Source organism: Temnothorax curvispinosus, unplaced genomic scaffold (assembly GCF_003070985.1).
Source record: "Temnothorax curvispinosus isolate PA1 unplaced genomic scaffold, ASM307098v1 QBEX01011355.1, whole genome shotgun sequence".
NCBI classification, from domain to species: Eukaryota; Metazoa; Arthropoda; class Insecta; order Hymenoptera; family Formicidae; genus Temnothorax; species Temnothorax curvispinosus.
Genome location: NW_020221135.1, coordinates 136666 through 155125, shown reverse-complemented (window position 1 = coordinate 155125; position 18460 = coordinate 136666). Strand labels below are relative to the sequence as shown.

Below are 18460 nucleotides of genomic sequence, written 5' to 3'. Positions count from 1 at the left end.
GAGAGAGAGAGAGAGAGAGAGAGAGAGAGAGAGAGAGAGAGAAGGAGGAGGGGAGGAAGAGAGGACATAGTTCTCGTTCTAGTCCATTCTCTTCACGCGCGTTACGTTGCATCGCGCACGTAACAGATTGCGCGCGCGACCGCTTCCGGGAAAGTGCAAACGGATTTTTAAATCCGCGACGCGCACCGCGATTCAACATGGTGGCGATCAGCTGTCTTCTGTCACAATGACGTTCGCGACGAACGAGCGATATTAATTAGCCCCCGATCGATGCGCGATGTGCACGCGTTACGGTTGATCGCGGTTCGAAAAGTCGGGGCCGCGCGACGGCAACGTGACACGTGTCGTCGTCTCAGCCCGTTTCCTCGTAGCTGCCGAAGGCGCGCTACGCGACGCGACGCGCCTCGCTTGAAGTAAGCGGCGGGTGTATGCACAAAAAGCAATATGGTGACGGTCAGAGGATAGTCGTGAGCGCACACGGGGGATGTTTAATAATATTTATTATTGTCGGCAACGTGCGTCGGTGAGCGCGAGTGATGAACTTGACGTGACCGAGAGCCTCTTGCTAGGCTAAAGAATCCAGCCACCATGTGCGATGTGTGCGTCGATTTTCACGATCTTCTGCTCTCCTGTAAGTGGATATTGGCACACAGTAGCGTTCCCCCCTCGACTCTTAACCTATCCGAGCGAATTCGTTCGCCAACGCTCGCCGACGGACTCCTCCTCGAGAAATCACCTCGGGGAAACGACGAACGGCCGTCGCCGACGCGACAAGCGCGTTCTCGCTCTCGCTCTCGAGACTGCTCCTGCGAAACGTGCCCAAGCAGGGTAGCGTCTTATAACCTTAGTCGTCGGCGAGGCTTTTGTTCCAAGACTGCGAGGCCGAGAATATCGTGATTCGGACGGCACGTTTCTACATCCCGTATCATCTTCCTGCGGAAATAAATAATTCTTTCTTGCAATCTTCGACCAAACGTTACAGCGATTTGATATTAAGCCACGCGGATCGAACTTTCCCGACGAAGCTTCGTGTTGTTCGAGAACTTTCAGTTAGCATTGTCGAAAATCGCCCACTGGAGATTTTACAATTAGTTCCTTGATACTTTGAACAACATTTGATGACGCGTAAAACGTTTGTGATTTTTTAAAGTTTATTTCACATTTTTGTTGCGCGAAATCCATAAAGAAAAACGTGATTTTGCGAACGGTATCTTAAATTTATTTTTTAGTTGAGATTTACCTTCTAGGTTCTAATATGGTATTTTTCTAGATGATGAGCGTTCATCGAAAGAACAAGATGCATTGGCGACGTTGTACATATCGGATGTCGACACGACAATGCACTATGTTAACCAGTGGATGCAGAGGTATATTAATCGATCTAATTGATAACTTTAATACCTTTTATATCTTTGTTTGTTAACCTTTTTGTGACGATTGAACTAAACAAGGACTGCTACTACGCTGTAAAATACTCCATAGTCTTTGGTCAGACTCTTCCTCATGCGCAAAGATGAAATTAATATAATGCACAACACAATTGTATTATGTAAATTAACACGTTTGTTTAGAGTGTTATAAATAAGGCCAAGAAACTAGGGAAAGTTGTTCCAACAAGTTGTAATGAAAGTAATGCCTACAGTATCTCTACATATTTGTAATAAACTGGATTTTTATAGCAAAAATTTTATAATTATCTTTATCTTATACATTATTATAAACATGTTTAATCATGCAATGACTATTCTTACAATTATCTCTTCTTTTTTCTAGACAATGTATGTGCTGTTATCGCGAAATTAAAAATTTTGATCGATTTATAAGGCTAACTCAGAGCATTGTGCTCTGTACATTGCAACAGTTGCAAGCTATACAGCAAAATGAACAGCAGGGAGATGTCGCTAAGGAGACGCCTAAGGATGGGAAGGATGAGGAAGAGAGAAGTAACAAGCGAAAATCCGGCGATAGCACGGAGCACGCACAAGTGGGAATTCAGGCAAAACAAATTTGGTCTCAGCACGATAAGGAAAAGTTGTTTCTTCTTCTTTCGAAAATTTTTTTACTCAACTTCCCTCTTTATATCGCTATGAAGCATGGCGGTGTAATCAATCCCTTAGCTCCTGTCAAGGTAAAACTTTTTTGTGTAGTTTATTCACTCATCTGCGTTCTAGATTGATCGATTGCTTTGTATCTTACAGGACGAAGGTGGTTACTGCGAGCCACACGACCCCGAAGTACCGGCGCCTTTGATTCGCGCGGTATCTATATTTTGCCATCAAGGAGGCTTTAATTTGGTGTCTGCTTGTTTCGACATGGAAAGCACACTGCCCGTTACCCTTGCGCATTCTATGGTTGCGGTTATTTGTAATCTGAAACTTTGGTTAAACTATGCCAGTGTCATTCAACTGTTTATACCATTACGCAGTCGTGTTATGAAATATATGTGCCGTTTAGAGGACAAGGAATTGCGTACTCCGGCTGTTAGAACCATGGCAGGTATGTTTCCAAAGTTAAAAAATGTACATGTGCATTGTATTCTCGATTTGCGTTTACGAATATATAAACTAATTCTTAATTTCTATTTGAACATGATGTTTTTTGTATATATTTAGATTTTATGTGGAGCGCGGTGAAGGATCCGATAGACTCCGTATTACCAAGTTTCGATCGTGATGGACTTGACTTGGCATTTAAATATTTTACTAGTACAACTCTGACCATGAGGCTGGCTGGCGTAGCTCAAATAAACGCTCACATTACTGCGTCTAATGAGCTCTGCAATAGCGAGACAGTTGCCGAAGTTGAGCAAGTTGGACACGCGCTTGCCGCTTGGTTGACTGAAAATAACATCATAGCTCATATATTCGGACCAAACTTACACGTAGAGGTTATTAAACAGAGTCACATCATATTAAGCTTTTTGGCTATGGAAGGTAGAATTACACCTTCGGACATGGACACCATGTGGCAAGCAGCGCAGTTGAAGCATTGCGGTCGTCCGGTTTACGATCTGTTGGCGCCTTTGGTCAAACATCTGGCTCCTACTCCCGTACTTCACTTGTACTCTTTGCTAGGCAAATTGGAACCTAAGGACCACACAGAACAGAGCTTGTTTTTAGCATCGGCTTTAATCAAGTTTATTTGGACATCCGGCCGCTCAGCTTATCCAAGAGGTCTGGTAATGAAAAATAGAGACATTTTAAGGAGTACCGGAAGTGGAGTCGGTGGAAGTAGTAGCAGCGATCCAAGTGGCATGGATGGTAGTAGCCCAGAGGACGACGAAGAGGAACCTAGTCCAACGCTATCTGACGGACCGTCACCTAGAAAACAACCTAGAGGCTACAGCAGCGATGGCGAAGGTATGTAAAACTTGTAAAAACATTCAATAAAATCTTGATTTCTTTGTTTACATCTTGTTGTACGCTTGTTGTAGGACATTATAAAGGAAAGAATCTGACAACCACCACCATCGAATCAAGTCTAAATGATATTGAAGGCCTGAATTCTGACAAGTTTGAATGTAATAGAGAATTGATCAAGGACTCTTCGACGAACGTCATTCGAGATGAGGTAAAGAGCAAGCAGAGCGGATCTGATGCTGAAGCAGACACGGAGAAGTCGAATACTGAGGAAATGTTCGTGCATGAGAAGAAGAAGCGAAAAATTCTGCGTAAGCGAAAGAGACCACAGAAGCGTTCTTTAAGTGCGGTTGAGAAAACCTTGGAAGATATCGTTGGTCAAGATGTTAACATGAAATCGAAGGATCTGCTTGCAGACGGAAAAAGTAGAACGGAAGATATGCTGAACAGTAGTCTAGACGCTTTGGCCTCTTTGGAAGAGCCGAAGAGCGTCGACGCGTTGGATCGTGTTAAGCAACAAGCGATGGCTTTAGATCCAAACGAACAACAGGTTCCAACCACGGCGGTTCTACTAAGACGTAACAAAAATAAATATATGTCTATAGTAGGATATAACGTGGATCGAGCAGCCGATTCGGCAGATAGTTCGCACGACGAGGATGACAGTGATGTAGCGGGTGTGCTCGCTGCCGCAGATGGCCCTGGAGCGGTGATATCTGAGCTTGCTGGTTTGGTGCATGCGTCTGGTCCTACGTTTTTACCTTCGGGATTGGACGAGATGCTCTCTGACGAAGAGGGTTCATACAGCAGCAGAATATCGAACAAAAGTGAAAAGAACATGGCTGACTTTGACGGCGAAGAGAGCGGTTGCGAAGAGGAATTAGCTCAATTAGCCGCGCGTCACCTAACTGCTATTCAAATGCAAGCTTATCATCCTCATCATTCGCACTCGGCTATGACAATTAGAAGATCGGTTTGTCAGCAGTCGCAAGTGCGAACCGCTCGACAAACGGCCACGAGATTGAGTTCGCAGTTTAATTTGGACACAGTTTGCAAGCCAGGTAATACGCTACTGTGGGATCTTCTTCAGGACGATAAGATAGGTCAGTTAGGGGAAGGCCTGGCCTTAGAAGCGGAAAAGGCACTATGTAATCTTCTGTGCTTTAACGTCGATCGCTTGATCCCGATGAAGTTTATAGAAGGCTGTTTGGAGAACTTGGCGACTAATCGCTCCGTGGTTGTATCTCTAAGATTATTGCCGAAATTGCTCGCGAGCTTCCAACAATTCGGTGCTATGGACGCGCACACGATTACGACCTGGGCCGATCGTGAGCGTGGCATGATGAAACATTTTTTTAACAATCTGAAAACTTATACCAGTACAGGACCGAAGAGCAATTTATATTCACATCAAACAGAGATACAAGTTAGACTACAATTTTTGTCATCAATCTTTTCGCCACTGGGTTCACCCGATTGCTTTCGCCTGAATCTAGAACAAGTGGATATATTGTGGCAATGCCTATCGCAGGATCCAGTCTGCGCTGATGAACTCTTCAGTTGGTTGCTCAGCCAAGCAAAGTCTACGGAGCAGCACGCTTTAGGGATGGACACGCTAAAACATCTGTGTATGCGCAAGTTACCGAGTCTACCGCCGGAAACCATCAGTATGACAGGCCTGAATCTGTTTCAACAATTGTGCAACTTGGCGCGCCTGGCCGCGGCGCACATGGACAGACCACTGAGAGATATAGATTCAGTGGGCATGGACTTCCTGTGGCGGATCGCTCTGAAAGCAAAAAGCACGGACGTCAGTATGGCAGCTATACAGTATCTCAACGGCTACTACATGTCACGACAGCTGACACAAGAGGCGGAATTTGTATCACAGTGCATGACGCATCTCGCTGCGGCCAGTGCCGATCTTGAAACTAACGAGGAGGCTAGTCTACGCTGCATACAGCGCGCCTTGCTCCTGCTGAGGACGCATTTGGAAGCCTTTCGGAAACGTTATGCCTATCATCTGCGTCGTTGGGTGCTGGAGGGCAGAAGTGCCGCCAGCCACGTAGCGATGAACACGTCTGAGAAAGGTCAACAATTAAGGATCTTTGTGCAGCCAGCTGGTATACCGGAGAAGACAAGTTTTACTCTTCTCAACACCGACTATGTAGCAGATTTACGGGCTGAAGTCGCTAAATGGTGGGACGATACGCAGAACACTCAAGAGAAATCAGCGGTTCCTGCGAATGTTGCTCAAAACGGTGGATCGGTTTTAGGATCGTTGCTTACCGACGGTCCTATCAGGATGATTACCCAAGGTCAGGAATTGACTATTGAATACGACGAGAAGACCTTGCAGGAGATGGGCTTTAAGGATGGGCAATTGGTATTTATTTCACCCGGTGCCAGTAGAGGTAACGGTAGCCGTTGCAGCAAACGAGACATGGATTCACCCTCGTTGTTACCACCTCCGCCTAGAGAGTCCTTGCCTACTTTATTGTTACTTCGACCGCAGTATTTTGAGCAGCTGTTTACGCTTATGAGAACACTCAGCGCAATGAGAACAACCGTGAAGGGAGGCCAAGAAATTCCTCATACGAAGGCGCAGGTACTCTCGAGAAGAGTTTGGGACACGCTTACTTTGTTACCCACAAGTCCAACTTTGTTGCGAGGTTTCCAGAAACTCGGTGAGACTTCTCTTCAGGAATTACTTGATCCGGCAAGTCCGCAGAAGTTGATGTATTCGCTTTACATAGTCGAGTCCCTGAGTCGGCGAGGTGCAACGAATCAGCCATCGCCAAATAATCCTACCGTGTCGGCCACGACGCATGAAGGCGGTGGCGATGCAGACGACAATCATGATGATAAGGAAAAAGATTTGGCTTGGTCCACCCTGTTTGTGCAGTATGGTGGTCTCCGGCATCTTTTTGATATTTTTATGTCGGGTTGCTTGGAGCAAGGAGATGGCAGCGAGTGGCAACAGGATTGTCTCGCCAGTCTGCTGAAGCAACTTTGTCACCTCGGCGTCGTAAAAGAAGAGAAAAAACGTAATAAAGCGGACAAACCGTTGCTGGTACCTAGACTCAGCGAAGCGATGTTGAGAATGATGAACGTCGACACAGTAATGCCAAGGATAACGAGCATTCTAAACGATGCTTCGCTACCGCTCGATCCAAATCACTATAAAACGGGACTCTTTGGCCGATCTCAAGTGATACATTACACCATGGCGTTATTAGTCTGCTGGGTGCACAGCGATCCAGCAGTCAGACAATATCTGTTCTCGTCGTCCGAGCCGTTTGGAAAAACGTGGCTGCGTAGACTGATATTGGAAGATCCTGAGCCGGCAGTGAGACGCGAGGTATGCACGGCTCTATACAGACTATGCCTGGGCAGTACTGGCGCGGAAGATGATAGTTCGGATCAGATGCCAGGACTGATCGTACCCATGTTAAATACCCTACTGGAACATCTCGTGATCGCCGAAGCTATGCAACCATCTCATCGCAAGCCAGATCTACCACTGCACTTACACACCGTTTTAGACGAAGGAAAGGAGCCTTATGGTCCAGCCTGCAAGGATTATTTTTGGTTGGTGTGTCGTTTGGTGGATTCCCTTCCAGAGGAGACAATTCGGGAAAGTTCGACGGATGACACTTCCGGCACAACGATCGATCTTGAGGCGCTGGCCATCCGAGTGATAGACTCCGTGCTTGACAGAGAGCATCTGGAGACACGACATAACACGGTGGAGGATGACGCTTTGGTCGGATTGATTAATCTCACGTGTAACATAATGACGCACAATCCACCCTGCAAGCAGGGTAAAATCGGTCAAAACTTGTTAGACCAGGTGTTCGATTTCCTGTTCGCCTTACCCAGCCCGCGAAGCAAGCATGTGCCTAAGTGTAAGAGCCAGGCATCCAGATCGGCAGCTTTTGATCTCTTAGTCGAGTTGGTGAAATCTGCACCCGACAATTACAGAATACTACACGAGAAGCTGCTCGCTCAGCACCGTCCCGGACCGCATTCCCCGTATCCGTGGGACTATTGGCCTCACGAGGATGGACGTTCGGATTGCGGCTATGTCGGCTTGACGAATCTGGGCGCGACATGTTACATGGCTAGTTGTATGCAGCATCTATACATGATGCCACAGGCGCGCGTTTCTATACTGGGCGCTGATTGCAGTCGTGCGAATAAGCACCAATTGACCTTACGAGAGCTGCAGAGAATGTTTGCTTACTTGTTGGAATCTGAAAGAAAAGCGTACAATCCGAGAAGCTTTTGTCGTGTATATACGATGAATCACGAGCCGCTCAATACCGGTGAGCAGAAAGACATGGCCGAATTTTTCATCGATCTTGTCTCCAAGTTGGAGGAAATGACGTCCGACTTAAAGACTCTGGTCAAAACACTGTTCTGCGGCGTGATATCCAATAATGTCGTCTCGCTTGATTGCGAGCACGTTAGCAGGACCTTGGAGGAGTTCTATACTGTCCGATGCCAAGTGGCAGACATGCGGAATCTCTATGAGAGCTTGGACGAGGTCACGGTCAAAGATACGCTGGAGGGCGACAACATGTATACGTGCTCGCAATGCGGTAAAAAAGCGCGTGCTGAGAAGCGAGCCTGCTTCAAGAAGCTGCCGCATATATTGTGTTTTAATACGATGCGCTACACCTTTAACATGGGCACTATGCTAAAGGAGAAAGTCAACACACACTTTAGTTTTCCGCTTAGACTGGATATGTCCGGTTACGTGGAGAAGAAGCTTATGCCACAGCACTATCAGGACGAGAAGAAAGCGGCGTCCGAGAAGAGAAAGTCCGAGAATGATGGACATTCCAGGTAGAGATGTGCGAACTATTTGAATATGAATCGAATTTGAATCGAATCAGAATCGAATCAGGTAAGATTCGATTCGATTCGATTTAAGTTTGAATTTCTCTGATAATCTGAACTACTCGAAAATTTCGAATCTAGATGGTTCGACTTTGAACCATATATATTGTTAATTTAATAAAATTATATTTTCCGTTAATAAGCAAAACAGTACGATTATGTTAATAGGTGCATTCAATGAGAGTGCATTCAGTATTACAACCGCTCACTGAGCGGCTAAGAAGCAGTCAAAAAGTTTATTTCTCATTTTTTATATGCCTTGTGACCTTATCAAATTGTAAGTAAAAGTTTGAATATACTTAAAAAAATAGCTCGAGGACTATCAGTATTGGAAAAATGCTATGAGTTATGAGTATTGATAATAAAATAAACTATATATATATTGTTTTATTTTAATTTTTATGTATGTAATTGAATAATGTTATTGGAGACTGCATTAGAGCATTTTAATAATTTATTTATGATTTTTCGCGAATTGTTTCAGTTACTGCGACATTACAGTATATTTTATTAGTATATTAATATTTAAATGTTTTTTGCCTTAAAAAAATTTATATTATATAATCAATATTATTTTTCTACATCAAAATATTCTGTTATTATCTACGTGTTAAAATTTAATCTAATAATAATTATATTGTTAATTAAAAATTATATTTCAACGATTCGAGATTTCATTTGATTCGATTCACTTCGAGTCGAATGAAATTTTGTCGATTCGATCCGAATTCGAAGAAGGAAATGAAATTCGACTCGATTCGATTTGACATAAAAATTCTTGATTCGCACATCTCTAATTCCAGATTACTGGTGGACGATGTAGAGGAGGAAGAAGAGCATTATCAGTATGATTTGATCGGCGTGACCGTTCATACGGGAACGGCGGACGGCGGGCATTATTATAGTTTCATCCGGGATCGCACGTCTCCCAACAAGGACAAGTGGTTCCTGTTCAATGACGCCGAGGTCAAACCGTTCGATCCGAATCAGATCGCGGCCGAGTGTTTCGGCGGTGAGATGACCAGCAAGACGTACGATTCGGTGACGGACAAATTCATGGATTTTAGCTTTGAAAAAACCAACTCAGCATACATGTTGTTTTATGAATGGTGCGCCGATCCCGGCGAACAAGCGAAAGAAGAAGAAGCGACCGTCTCGAGTCCAGTCACCGACAGTGCCGATGGTAATACCGGGCGATCCTCGTCGTTTTCACTGGTGCGCAACAATATGAACAAATTGCCGGTGCTGGAACTCAACAAGGAGCTCGAAGACTGGATTTGGCAGGACAACATGCACTTTTTACAAGATAAGAACATATTCGAACACACGTATTTCGGGTTTATGTGGCAGGTATGCGGCTACATACCACAGACGTTACTCTCGGTCCAACCAGATATCACGGAGATGTCTGCGGAGTTGTCCACGTCCTTCTTCATGGAGACGTTCATACATGCCAAGGAGAAGCCGACGATGGTGCAATGGGTGGAATTGTTGACGAAACAGTTTAACGGCTCGGCCGGGGCGTGTGCGAGATTCCTCGAGCGGATGGCCGGCGACTCGTGGTGGCCTATTCAGATTCTAGTCAAGTGCCCTAATCAGATGGTCAGGCAGATGTTTCAACGACTATGCATTCATGTGATTCAAAGATTACGTGCTACACAGGCACCCCTGTACCTTCTCTGCGACGAAGAGAACGACGTCAACACCGTCGGCACCCGATCCTGCGTCACGCGTTTCGTCAGGATGCTGCTGTCGCTCATGGAACACGCCAAGCAGCACCTTAAGCATCTCACCGAGTACTTCAGCTTCTTGTACGAATTTAGCAAGATGGGTGACGACGAGGCTATTTTCCTAATCAGAGTGCAGGCCATCTCTACGATGGTGAACTTTTATCTTGGGCATAAGACGCACGAATTCGTCGACGCGGTTAGCGAGGAGGAAGAAGAGGAGGAAATCGTGACCGTGCCTTCGGAAAAGCTCCGACCCGCTTCGCTGGACAAGATGATTACGCTAATAGCGTACCTGGTCGAACGCAGTAGAGGGCAAGATCACAGATTGGCGTTGTCGCCTTCGGACCTAAGTGCCGTAGCGGGCGGCAAAGGCTTCCCTTTTTTGTATCAGCAGACGCGAGACGTCATAAATCTCACTCAGACGAGGAATTTGATTCAGTCGTTATGCCGTTGGAACGACAGATTGGCGATACACGTTGTCACGATGATATTTCAGGCGATAATGAAGCATACCGACGTATGCCAGCCGTTCTTCAAATTGTTAACGTTACTGACGGAAAGTTCGGGGTTGAGTGGATTGCCTTGCATGACTCAATTGATTCTCGGTAGAGTCTGGGAAGCGGCGAGAGTCGCTCCACACGGTGCGCTCGAGTGGCTAGCTCTCGCAGTCACGAGAAGCAAACTGGCACACGCTTGGGTCCTGCAAGAGCTCAACACGTGGCTGCAGCATTACCTTCTCGAGCACTCCAATCAAAGAGTACGCTCGGCCGCCGCCTTTCTGTTAGTATCATTAGTTCCATCTACACATTTTAGACAGGGCTACCGTAGCGCCCATCGGCTTGGTCTAGGCTGCAATGCGTCGAGAGAACTTCAATTGTCGCCCGAAGCAACGTTGATACTGCATCAGATATATACGGCACTCTTAAGACTGCTTCAGCCTGCGCGACATTACATCGACATACAAACTCATGGTACAATGAAGCTCACTGCCTACTTTGCATTGCTCACATACTGCGTAGTCTCTAAGACCGAAAAATTAATGGTGAGTAAATTAGTACACACAATAGACTTGTTGCTTCAGCAAGAGAGATAAATCTAATGATATGTTTATTTTGCAGTTTGGCCAATATCTTAACGATCTATGGACACTTTTCCATCCGAAACTTTCGGAACCAAGCATTCCGGTGCATCATAATAAGCAAGCGGTACTTTTGTTCTGGTATCATGTCTGCTCCGATTGTCCAGAGAACGTCGCTATGATACTTCACAATCCGCACATAACTAAAAATATAGCATTTAATTACATATTGTGAGCGTTACATTTATGTCTTTCACGCTCTTTGTATTTCTTTGCATATCACGCAAGAACTTCAATTTTAAAAATTACAGTATTTGTATGAGAATAATATGCAGTAGCGATATAAGACATGATCTCTAGTCTGCATATTATCTCTAAAGATTGTGATCAAATGCAAAGAGTTAATAATGTTCAACATAAAAATGCTTGTTCTCTAATGTGTACTCTTTTATTGTTTTTAGAGCTGATCACGAAGACCAGGATGTCGTGTTGTTTAATAGAGTTATGCTACCCGCGTACTATGGTCTTTTGAGACTCTGTTGTCAACAATCGCGTACTTTTACGAGACAATTAGCTGCGCATCAGAATATTCAATGGGCTTTTAAAAACATTACTCCCCATCCTACTCAGTATTCGACTGTAAGCTTTTCGTAAATTTAAGCTTTGCATCAGAGATGAGCATTATTCGTGTATAAATTTCCGATTCATTAATTTTATTCTGCCTTTAAATGATATTATTTCTTTTTTTCTATACAGGCAGTGGATGAATTATTTAAATTGATGCAATTGTTAGTCGCGAGACATCCTGATCAAACGGAACAGGAAGAGGCAGAAATCGCGTCATTCAGAAGGGGAACGCTGTCTTCTTATTTGCAAGGACTCGACGGTCGTTCATGTTGGGCAACTCTCATTTCTGCTTTTCGGTACGCTAAAATATCAATGATTATTTTAATTACGGTGAACATTAAAAGACGAATAATATATTTAAATATATTCTGGACAAAATGTTGATTTAATATATACATAAAAATGATATATAAAAATGGGAAAAAAACAAATGTAATGGTTATATGCTCTTTTTTCCTCAGAATTCTCATCGAGTCGGATGACGATCGTTTGTACGTTGTCTACAACGGCGGCTTAAGCATGGCTCTCGAAGCGTTTCATATGCTACATATCATGTATCACGAAGCGACAGCATGCCACGTTGCCGGCGATCTGGCCGAGTTGATCGCTATTATCGTCGAACTCGTGCGATGCGTTCGTACCGCGAGAGACGGGCCGGACGCTAGAAACATTTTGGCTAACTGCAAGGAATGGCCCGATGCCCTGCGTAAACTGGCAACACTACTGAACACGTACAACCCGCCGGACATGAGAAATCTGGCTATAGACCTTTTGAAAGAGCTCGTCATGCTCGTTCCTGCTGAAGCAATATTGATTCTAGCACCGTTGCTCTCACACTGCCACGCCGCTCTTCAAGAGTCCCATGCCGCTGTCCCACCCGGGCCGTACCTCCCGAGACGATCTACTCCGCCTGGAAAGATGCCTGCGAGACCCGCCAGGCCGATGGTGCAAATGGCGGTACCTCACTCTCAGCTGGAGGCGTCGAAGGGAGTAGACCCGGAGTATGACAGCGCTCTGCTTGAATTTTACTTACCTTATCACGAGCTGATAGACGTAATGTGCAGATTAGCGATTAATAACGATTGCATGACGGATTCGTTGGTGAATTTGAGCGCTATGCTTGGATTTGAAGGTGAGTACGATACGAGGTGATCGTAATCGTGATTGTGATCTGTCGAATCCTGACTTATCTTATGTTTGCAGGTGTACCTTTGCACTTGGCTCTGTTTCCCAGGCTGTGGTTGGACGTACACGCCGCTACGCACATAGACAGAAAGCACATCGCGTCTCTTCTTTGTTCTTCCTACACGGTGGATTACGTGGACGCCGTGCTGTTGGACGAAAGATCGTCGTTGGGAGTACCGGCGATCCATGCCTTCCTCAAAACCTTTTTTCCGAAACTGGCCAATCACGTGTTGACCGAGCAAACATGTTTACTCATCGACAATCTGGTCAGTTCGCTGACGACGATGGTGGAGGCAGTGGACGTTGAGGCGTCAGCGCACAGACTGACCGGTGACTTGCGCGCCTTGGCTCTCGTTTATAGCAGTAGCACGAGATTGAAACCGCCCTCCAGTCTGCTACCGGCTCTAGAAACCCTGTTGTCACGAACTCGGATTATTACGGTGAAGGAAAGTCGTTCGTCACCGGAAATGGAAACGCCCTCCAAAAGACGAAAGTTGTGCAGCGACAGTGAGCCGGCAGACGGGAATCTATGTGCGCCAATCAAGGATATCGACACGGAGAACAACATCTCTGAGACAGAGATGGACAAAGCGGACGCGGCAAACGATACGATGTCTTCCGATTCCGGGGACGATAAGGTCGCCGCCACCGCCAGGCACAAATCAGGCAACGTTCAGGCGGAGGCTATCGCCACTAGCATTAGCGACGCTGTGTCGCCACCGAGTTTGGTCACCACCGCTAACAGTTGTACAAATCAGTTGCGTTGCTCGTTGACCAACATCTCGTGGCTCGAGATGCTGGAGAAGACCATCGTCGATCTTCAAACGATCGTACAAGTGCAAAGCAAGAATAATTAATTAATTGGTGGAGAACGCAAGCGGAGGGCTCTCTACAGCGTAACGTACGGAATAATGACCAATTCTACGACCTGTAAACTGCATGTGATCCTTTACGCCGATAGAATTTAACGGTGTGTCTTCTGCGCTCCTTCGAAATCGGATATAACTTAGTACATATTGTATCGTATGTATGTATCTTGAAACCGCGATTTACTTTCCAAATATAGGAGAATAAGATATTTTCGTTACTCGACATAAGTTACATTCGAATATGAAGTCGGGGAGTTGCGTATCGCTGTCGTATCTGGACTGAATAATTTTCTCATCTAAACGTTCGTTAGTGCTGTGAGATAGAATTACTCGTCTCTCCTGACATAAATACGATGCGCGTAATTAACGTGCAATAACGTTGTAAACCATCCAGTATTCGGAAAGCGCAATTGTGTGGCTTTATTAAATCCTAGGAGACTTTTAAACATGCTATATCTCTCAGAAAACTTTGTTGACACTGCTGATTATTTCGACGATTTTGTGCTATACTTGTGTACGAAAGGAATCACAGGGTTTTAAGAAATTATTAAAGTAAAACAAATAAAAGAGCACGTTCGATGGCTGGTAGAAAATTTTTTTACGTGCTCGTTTCTGATATGCTCGCTCTTTTGTTCATTTTAATATAATACAATGATTACGTTTGAAAATTTTATTCGGGTGCACACCGCGTCGTTCTATCTTTCGTTATTTACTAAAAATTGAACAAGGACAGAACGCGACACTGGTGTTCACTCGAGTGAAGTTTTCGAACTCAGCCAATGAAGTTGACATATGTACATATATATCGCGATAAATCAATATTCCATGAAATATCAGTTTTAGACAGAAATGTCTCTCGACAACTGCGGTATATCGAAATTTTTACTTTAAAAATTATTTTCTACAACTGATATTTTAATATCAAGCTGTCGTATTTTACGTATCTCAATCGATGTACTTCTGTTATTCTTTGTCAATAATAGTGTCAGAGAAAATTACTTTGTTAAATCCTCGTTTATTAATCCGAGCTGTTTCGCTTCTGATGCAAGAAGTGTTTCTGTTTATGCGCAATTATGGCTCCTGGGTACTCATCGCGGCCATGTTGGAAAGAAGCGAGAAATAAAAATTTGAAAATTTGAAAATTCTTACGTAGTATTTCCAAATAAAAAGATATTTGCTTAAAATAACACTGCAGATCACTTCAGCACACTTCGAAAATACTCCGAGTTGAGGTTAAGTCTACCCCTTTCCCTTGACAGTTAATAAACAGCCGTAAAATGAATGTGATACAATGCAGGCTTGTGCCTGTGGATGTGTGAATGTAATACGAAATCTAGTCATGCGCCTGCGCACAAGCCTGCATCGTATCACATTCGTTTTACGACTGTTTATTAACTGTCAAGGGAAAGGGGTAGACTTAACTTCAACTCGGAGTATTTTCGAAGTGTGCTGAAATGATCTGTAGTGTTATTTTAAGCAAATATCTTTTTATTTGGAAATACTACGCAAGAATTCTCAACGTGTCAATTCTCAACATTTCTCGCTTCTAACGTCACATCTCATGAGATATTGGGAAAGAGCCCTGGAGCCTTAATCGTACACGTTAGGAAAGAGAGATAAACGAGAGAGTTAATTAACGATACGAATGATTATGATTAAATTGAACTTGATACAGTACTTGATCCATACCGAAGAAATCTATGATTCGTACAGAGAGCATTAGAACTTTAAGTTCTTAGCGAATTGATAACATAAGATTATAATGGGATTTGCTAGTGTATTTATTTATTTTCGACATGGCGCTAATCTCGGTGGTGATACCGTGTCGTCTTTACTTCGATCACTATTCGCACCGTCTACTACTTATGCTAACAACAAGCTAAAAATCGTCGTAGGTAGACGCGACCAATTGCAACCGATTGCAACTTTTCTACAGTCACGACCGACTTTCTCGAAATCAAAGACATCTCACACTCACATCACGAATGAACAATCAATCGTGAAACGCTTCCACTAAGTGCTAAACATTCAAGCTAACATATCTATCTGCGATTGAAAATACACTGCGGCCACTTTCAGCATGTAGCGTTTTCAAAATCGTCGAGCTTGCCGATTAAAATGGTACTAAGATAGCAATAGCACCTCGTCCAATCGTGGTTCCTGATTCTTCATTGCATTCATTGGATTGTGACGGCAAAAGCGAGAAATTGTGTTAATCACATATCATTCGACCGTTATATTTTACAAGAATGTACTGATTTCCGTAATCCACAATCATACAAATGAAACCAATAATATGTATAAATTGTTTTTGTCATCTCTAAAAGGCTATAGCTACAAAAAACATTTTTCACATGTATTTATTTTCTTTACTTGTATATTTCTTTACGATAAACAATAAGCGAGGTCTTGGGAAGAAGAAACGTACTAAAAATGTAATAATAAAATATTTCTGAAATAGATACGCTATACGTTTGAGGTAAATTTGGTTCTATTTTTTTCCGCTCATCATAATTAATAGGTTTTATAGTCCTGCAACAGTTCGACGCGGATTAGCTGTAAAAATTCAGCAGAATTCGCGTTCGATGGATTCTGCTCGATCCCTTTAAACCAAGTCTCATGGGCAGGTAGAGCGGGTTAAACTGAATCAAAAAGTCCTTTACCATAAGTTGAGAAACTTAAAAAACGGTAAAGAGAATTAAGTTTAACCCGCTCTACCTACCCACAAGACGTGGTCCACTTATTACCTAACACCTTGTATATACCGTATATTCACAAGCTCCGTCATTTAGAGTACAAATTTTATTTTATTTACTATCCAATGATGATTAAGGAGACGATTAAGATTCTGGTGTATTTTGACGTCATCAAATGCAAATAAAAAAGTTGATTTATCTCGATTACTAGGGTAGGAAAAAGATTGACGTAATTTCTCGCTTGTGACGTTATAATCATCGTAATATCGTACAGTGGTATGACTGCAGCTTATCAGGATCAGTCAGGAATTTGAAAAAAAAACTCACGGAGAAGGTATTATGTGGATACAGACACCCTGATTGAACGTTCGACGTTCGACTCGGCGTTATCAAGGCGGGATACGACGAACCATAGGTATTACAAACGTTATTTTCACAATTATTCTCTGTCTAACGTTGTAATAAAAATAGTTTTAATGCTTTCGTAGGACGTATTCGTGATACATAACAATTGTACTGATACAATTTGATTCCAACGGCCAAGCTTAATTTAAAATTTGATAAAAATGTATTATGACTTGAGCTCTAGATCAGCTAGGGTTTAAGTCTCAAAACCTCATCTCACAATTAGTAATTATCCCGTGCGACATAGGTATTTTCGATTCGGTGTTACTGGTTTGGTAACAAAACACCGGCGAATTGGCAGAAAACCTTTCCCGCATTAATATCAATGCTCTCGTTACTAGATATGTTTCGTAAGTGATCCTGAGCATGCCGTTCATGATTGAGGACGGACGCACGACGATCGATAGGCAAACGCTTCTCCGCTTGACGCAATGTATAGCTATCTTTTAATGTCGCTACATTTCGATGTATGTACTTTGTAACGGAAATGAAGAAGAAATCGAAGGAATGCGCTTGCTCTCAGGGTTGGGCGTTTACGCATAAAATATAATAATCTACATCTACATGTATACAATGTATAAAAATTATTATGTTTAACGTGTCATGTAAACAATGAGTAATTCATTGATCACCGAACATTCTATTTTGTCAGAAATATCGAAACTTTATGTTTTGTTTGCAATCTTATTTTCAGTCATTATTATTTAGTTTGCACACAGTTTTTAGCATCCTACGAAAAATTAACAGATCAGATCAGCGTAAATAATAATATTTCTATATTAGTATATCATATATCTTTTATATCACTGTACAGTTAATATAGTAATAAATAAATTACAACTAAAAATGCATCTAATTTAACCTAGTTCAATTTTAACTGATTGATTAATTGATTTTTAACTATATTTTCACCAACAGTTCTAAAAAAATAAAACTGTTTTTTTTATGACTAAAAATACAGTTTAAAAAATCAATCAATCAATCATTATAATTTATAACAATTTACATTGCTTAATTATATTGTTTACATGGAAAATTTAAGGTTCGCGTGAACATAACGTAAACAATCCATGTAGATGTAATCTTGAAATTTACACAACCCTGGCTCTCTCTCTCTCTCTCTCTCTCTCACGCTCTCTGTCTCTGTTTGTCTCTGCCTCTCCCCAGACGATGCGATCACTTTTACCATCATTTTGTATATTCGACAATCGATCTAAATATGTCACATATATATGTATATTATACATATACGAACTCGTATGTGATGAGCTTTAGTCGTGGCACGCGATCGTGTAATTAACATCGTTTATTCTCTCTTATAATTAGTCTCCTGTACGTTTCTTACGTTTAAGATTAAGGAGAGTTTGGTTGCTCAAATCATATTATATGATAAGAATTATATTTCAAATTTATAGAGAGACAAATAAAGTTTATGAAGACAATTGTCTGCATGGTTGTCGAGTAATTGATTATTGAAGTTATTCTCTCTCTCTCTCTCTCTCTCTCTCTCTCTCTCTCATACATGGATGACATAGCAAAAATGTTATGACACCTGTAAGGGCCTCCGCACAATAAAAAATATAAGGAATAAAGGACAGATATTAAG

General features: G+C 42.8%; 1 protein-coding gene across 1 annotated transcript; it reads left to right on the top strand.

The window, feature by feature from the left end:
* Positions 1 to 176: 176 nt before the first annotated feature.
* Positions 177 to 13741, top strand: LOC112461398 (ubiquitin carboxyl-terminal hydrolase 34). The gene is made up of 12 exons (XM_025026628.1): positions 177 to 631; positions 1271 to 1367; positions 1774 to 2128; positions 2199 to 2496; positions 2613 to 3359; positions 3434 to 8210; positions 9068 to 11036; positions 11113 to 11303; positions 11534 to 11711; positions 11829 to 11995; positions 12161 to 12831; positions 12903 to 13741. Exons 1-12 carry the CDS (start codon positions 589 to 591, stop codon positions 13739 to 13741), a joined length of 10332 nt encoding a protein of 3443 aa, XP_024882396.1. The 5' UTR covers positions 177 to 588.
* Positions 13742 to 18460: the final 4719 nt, after the last annotated feature.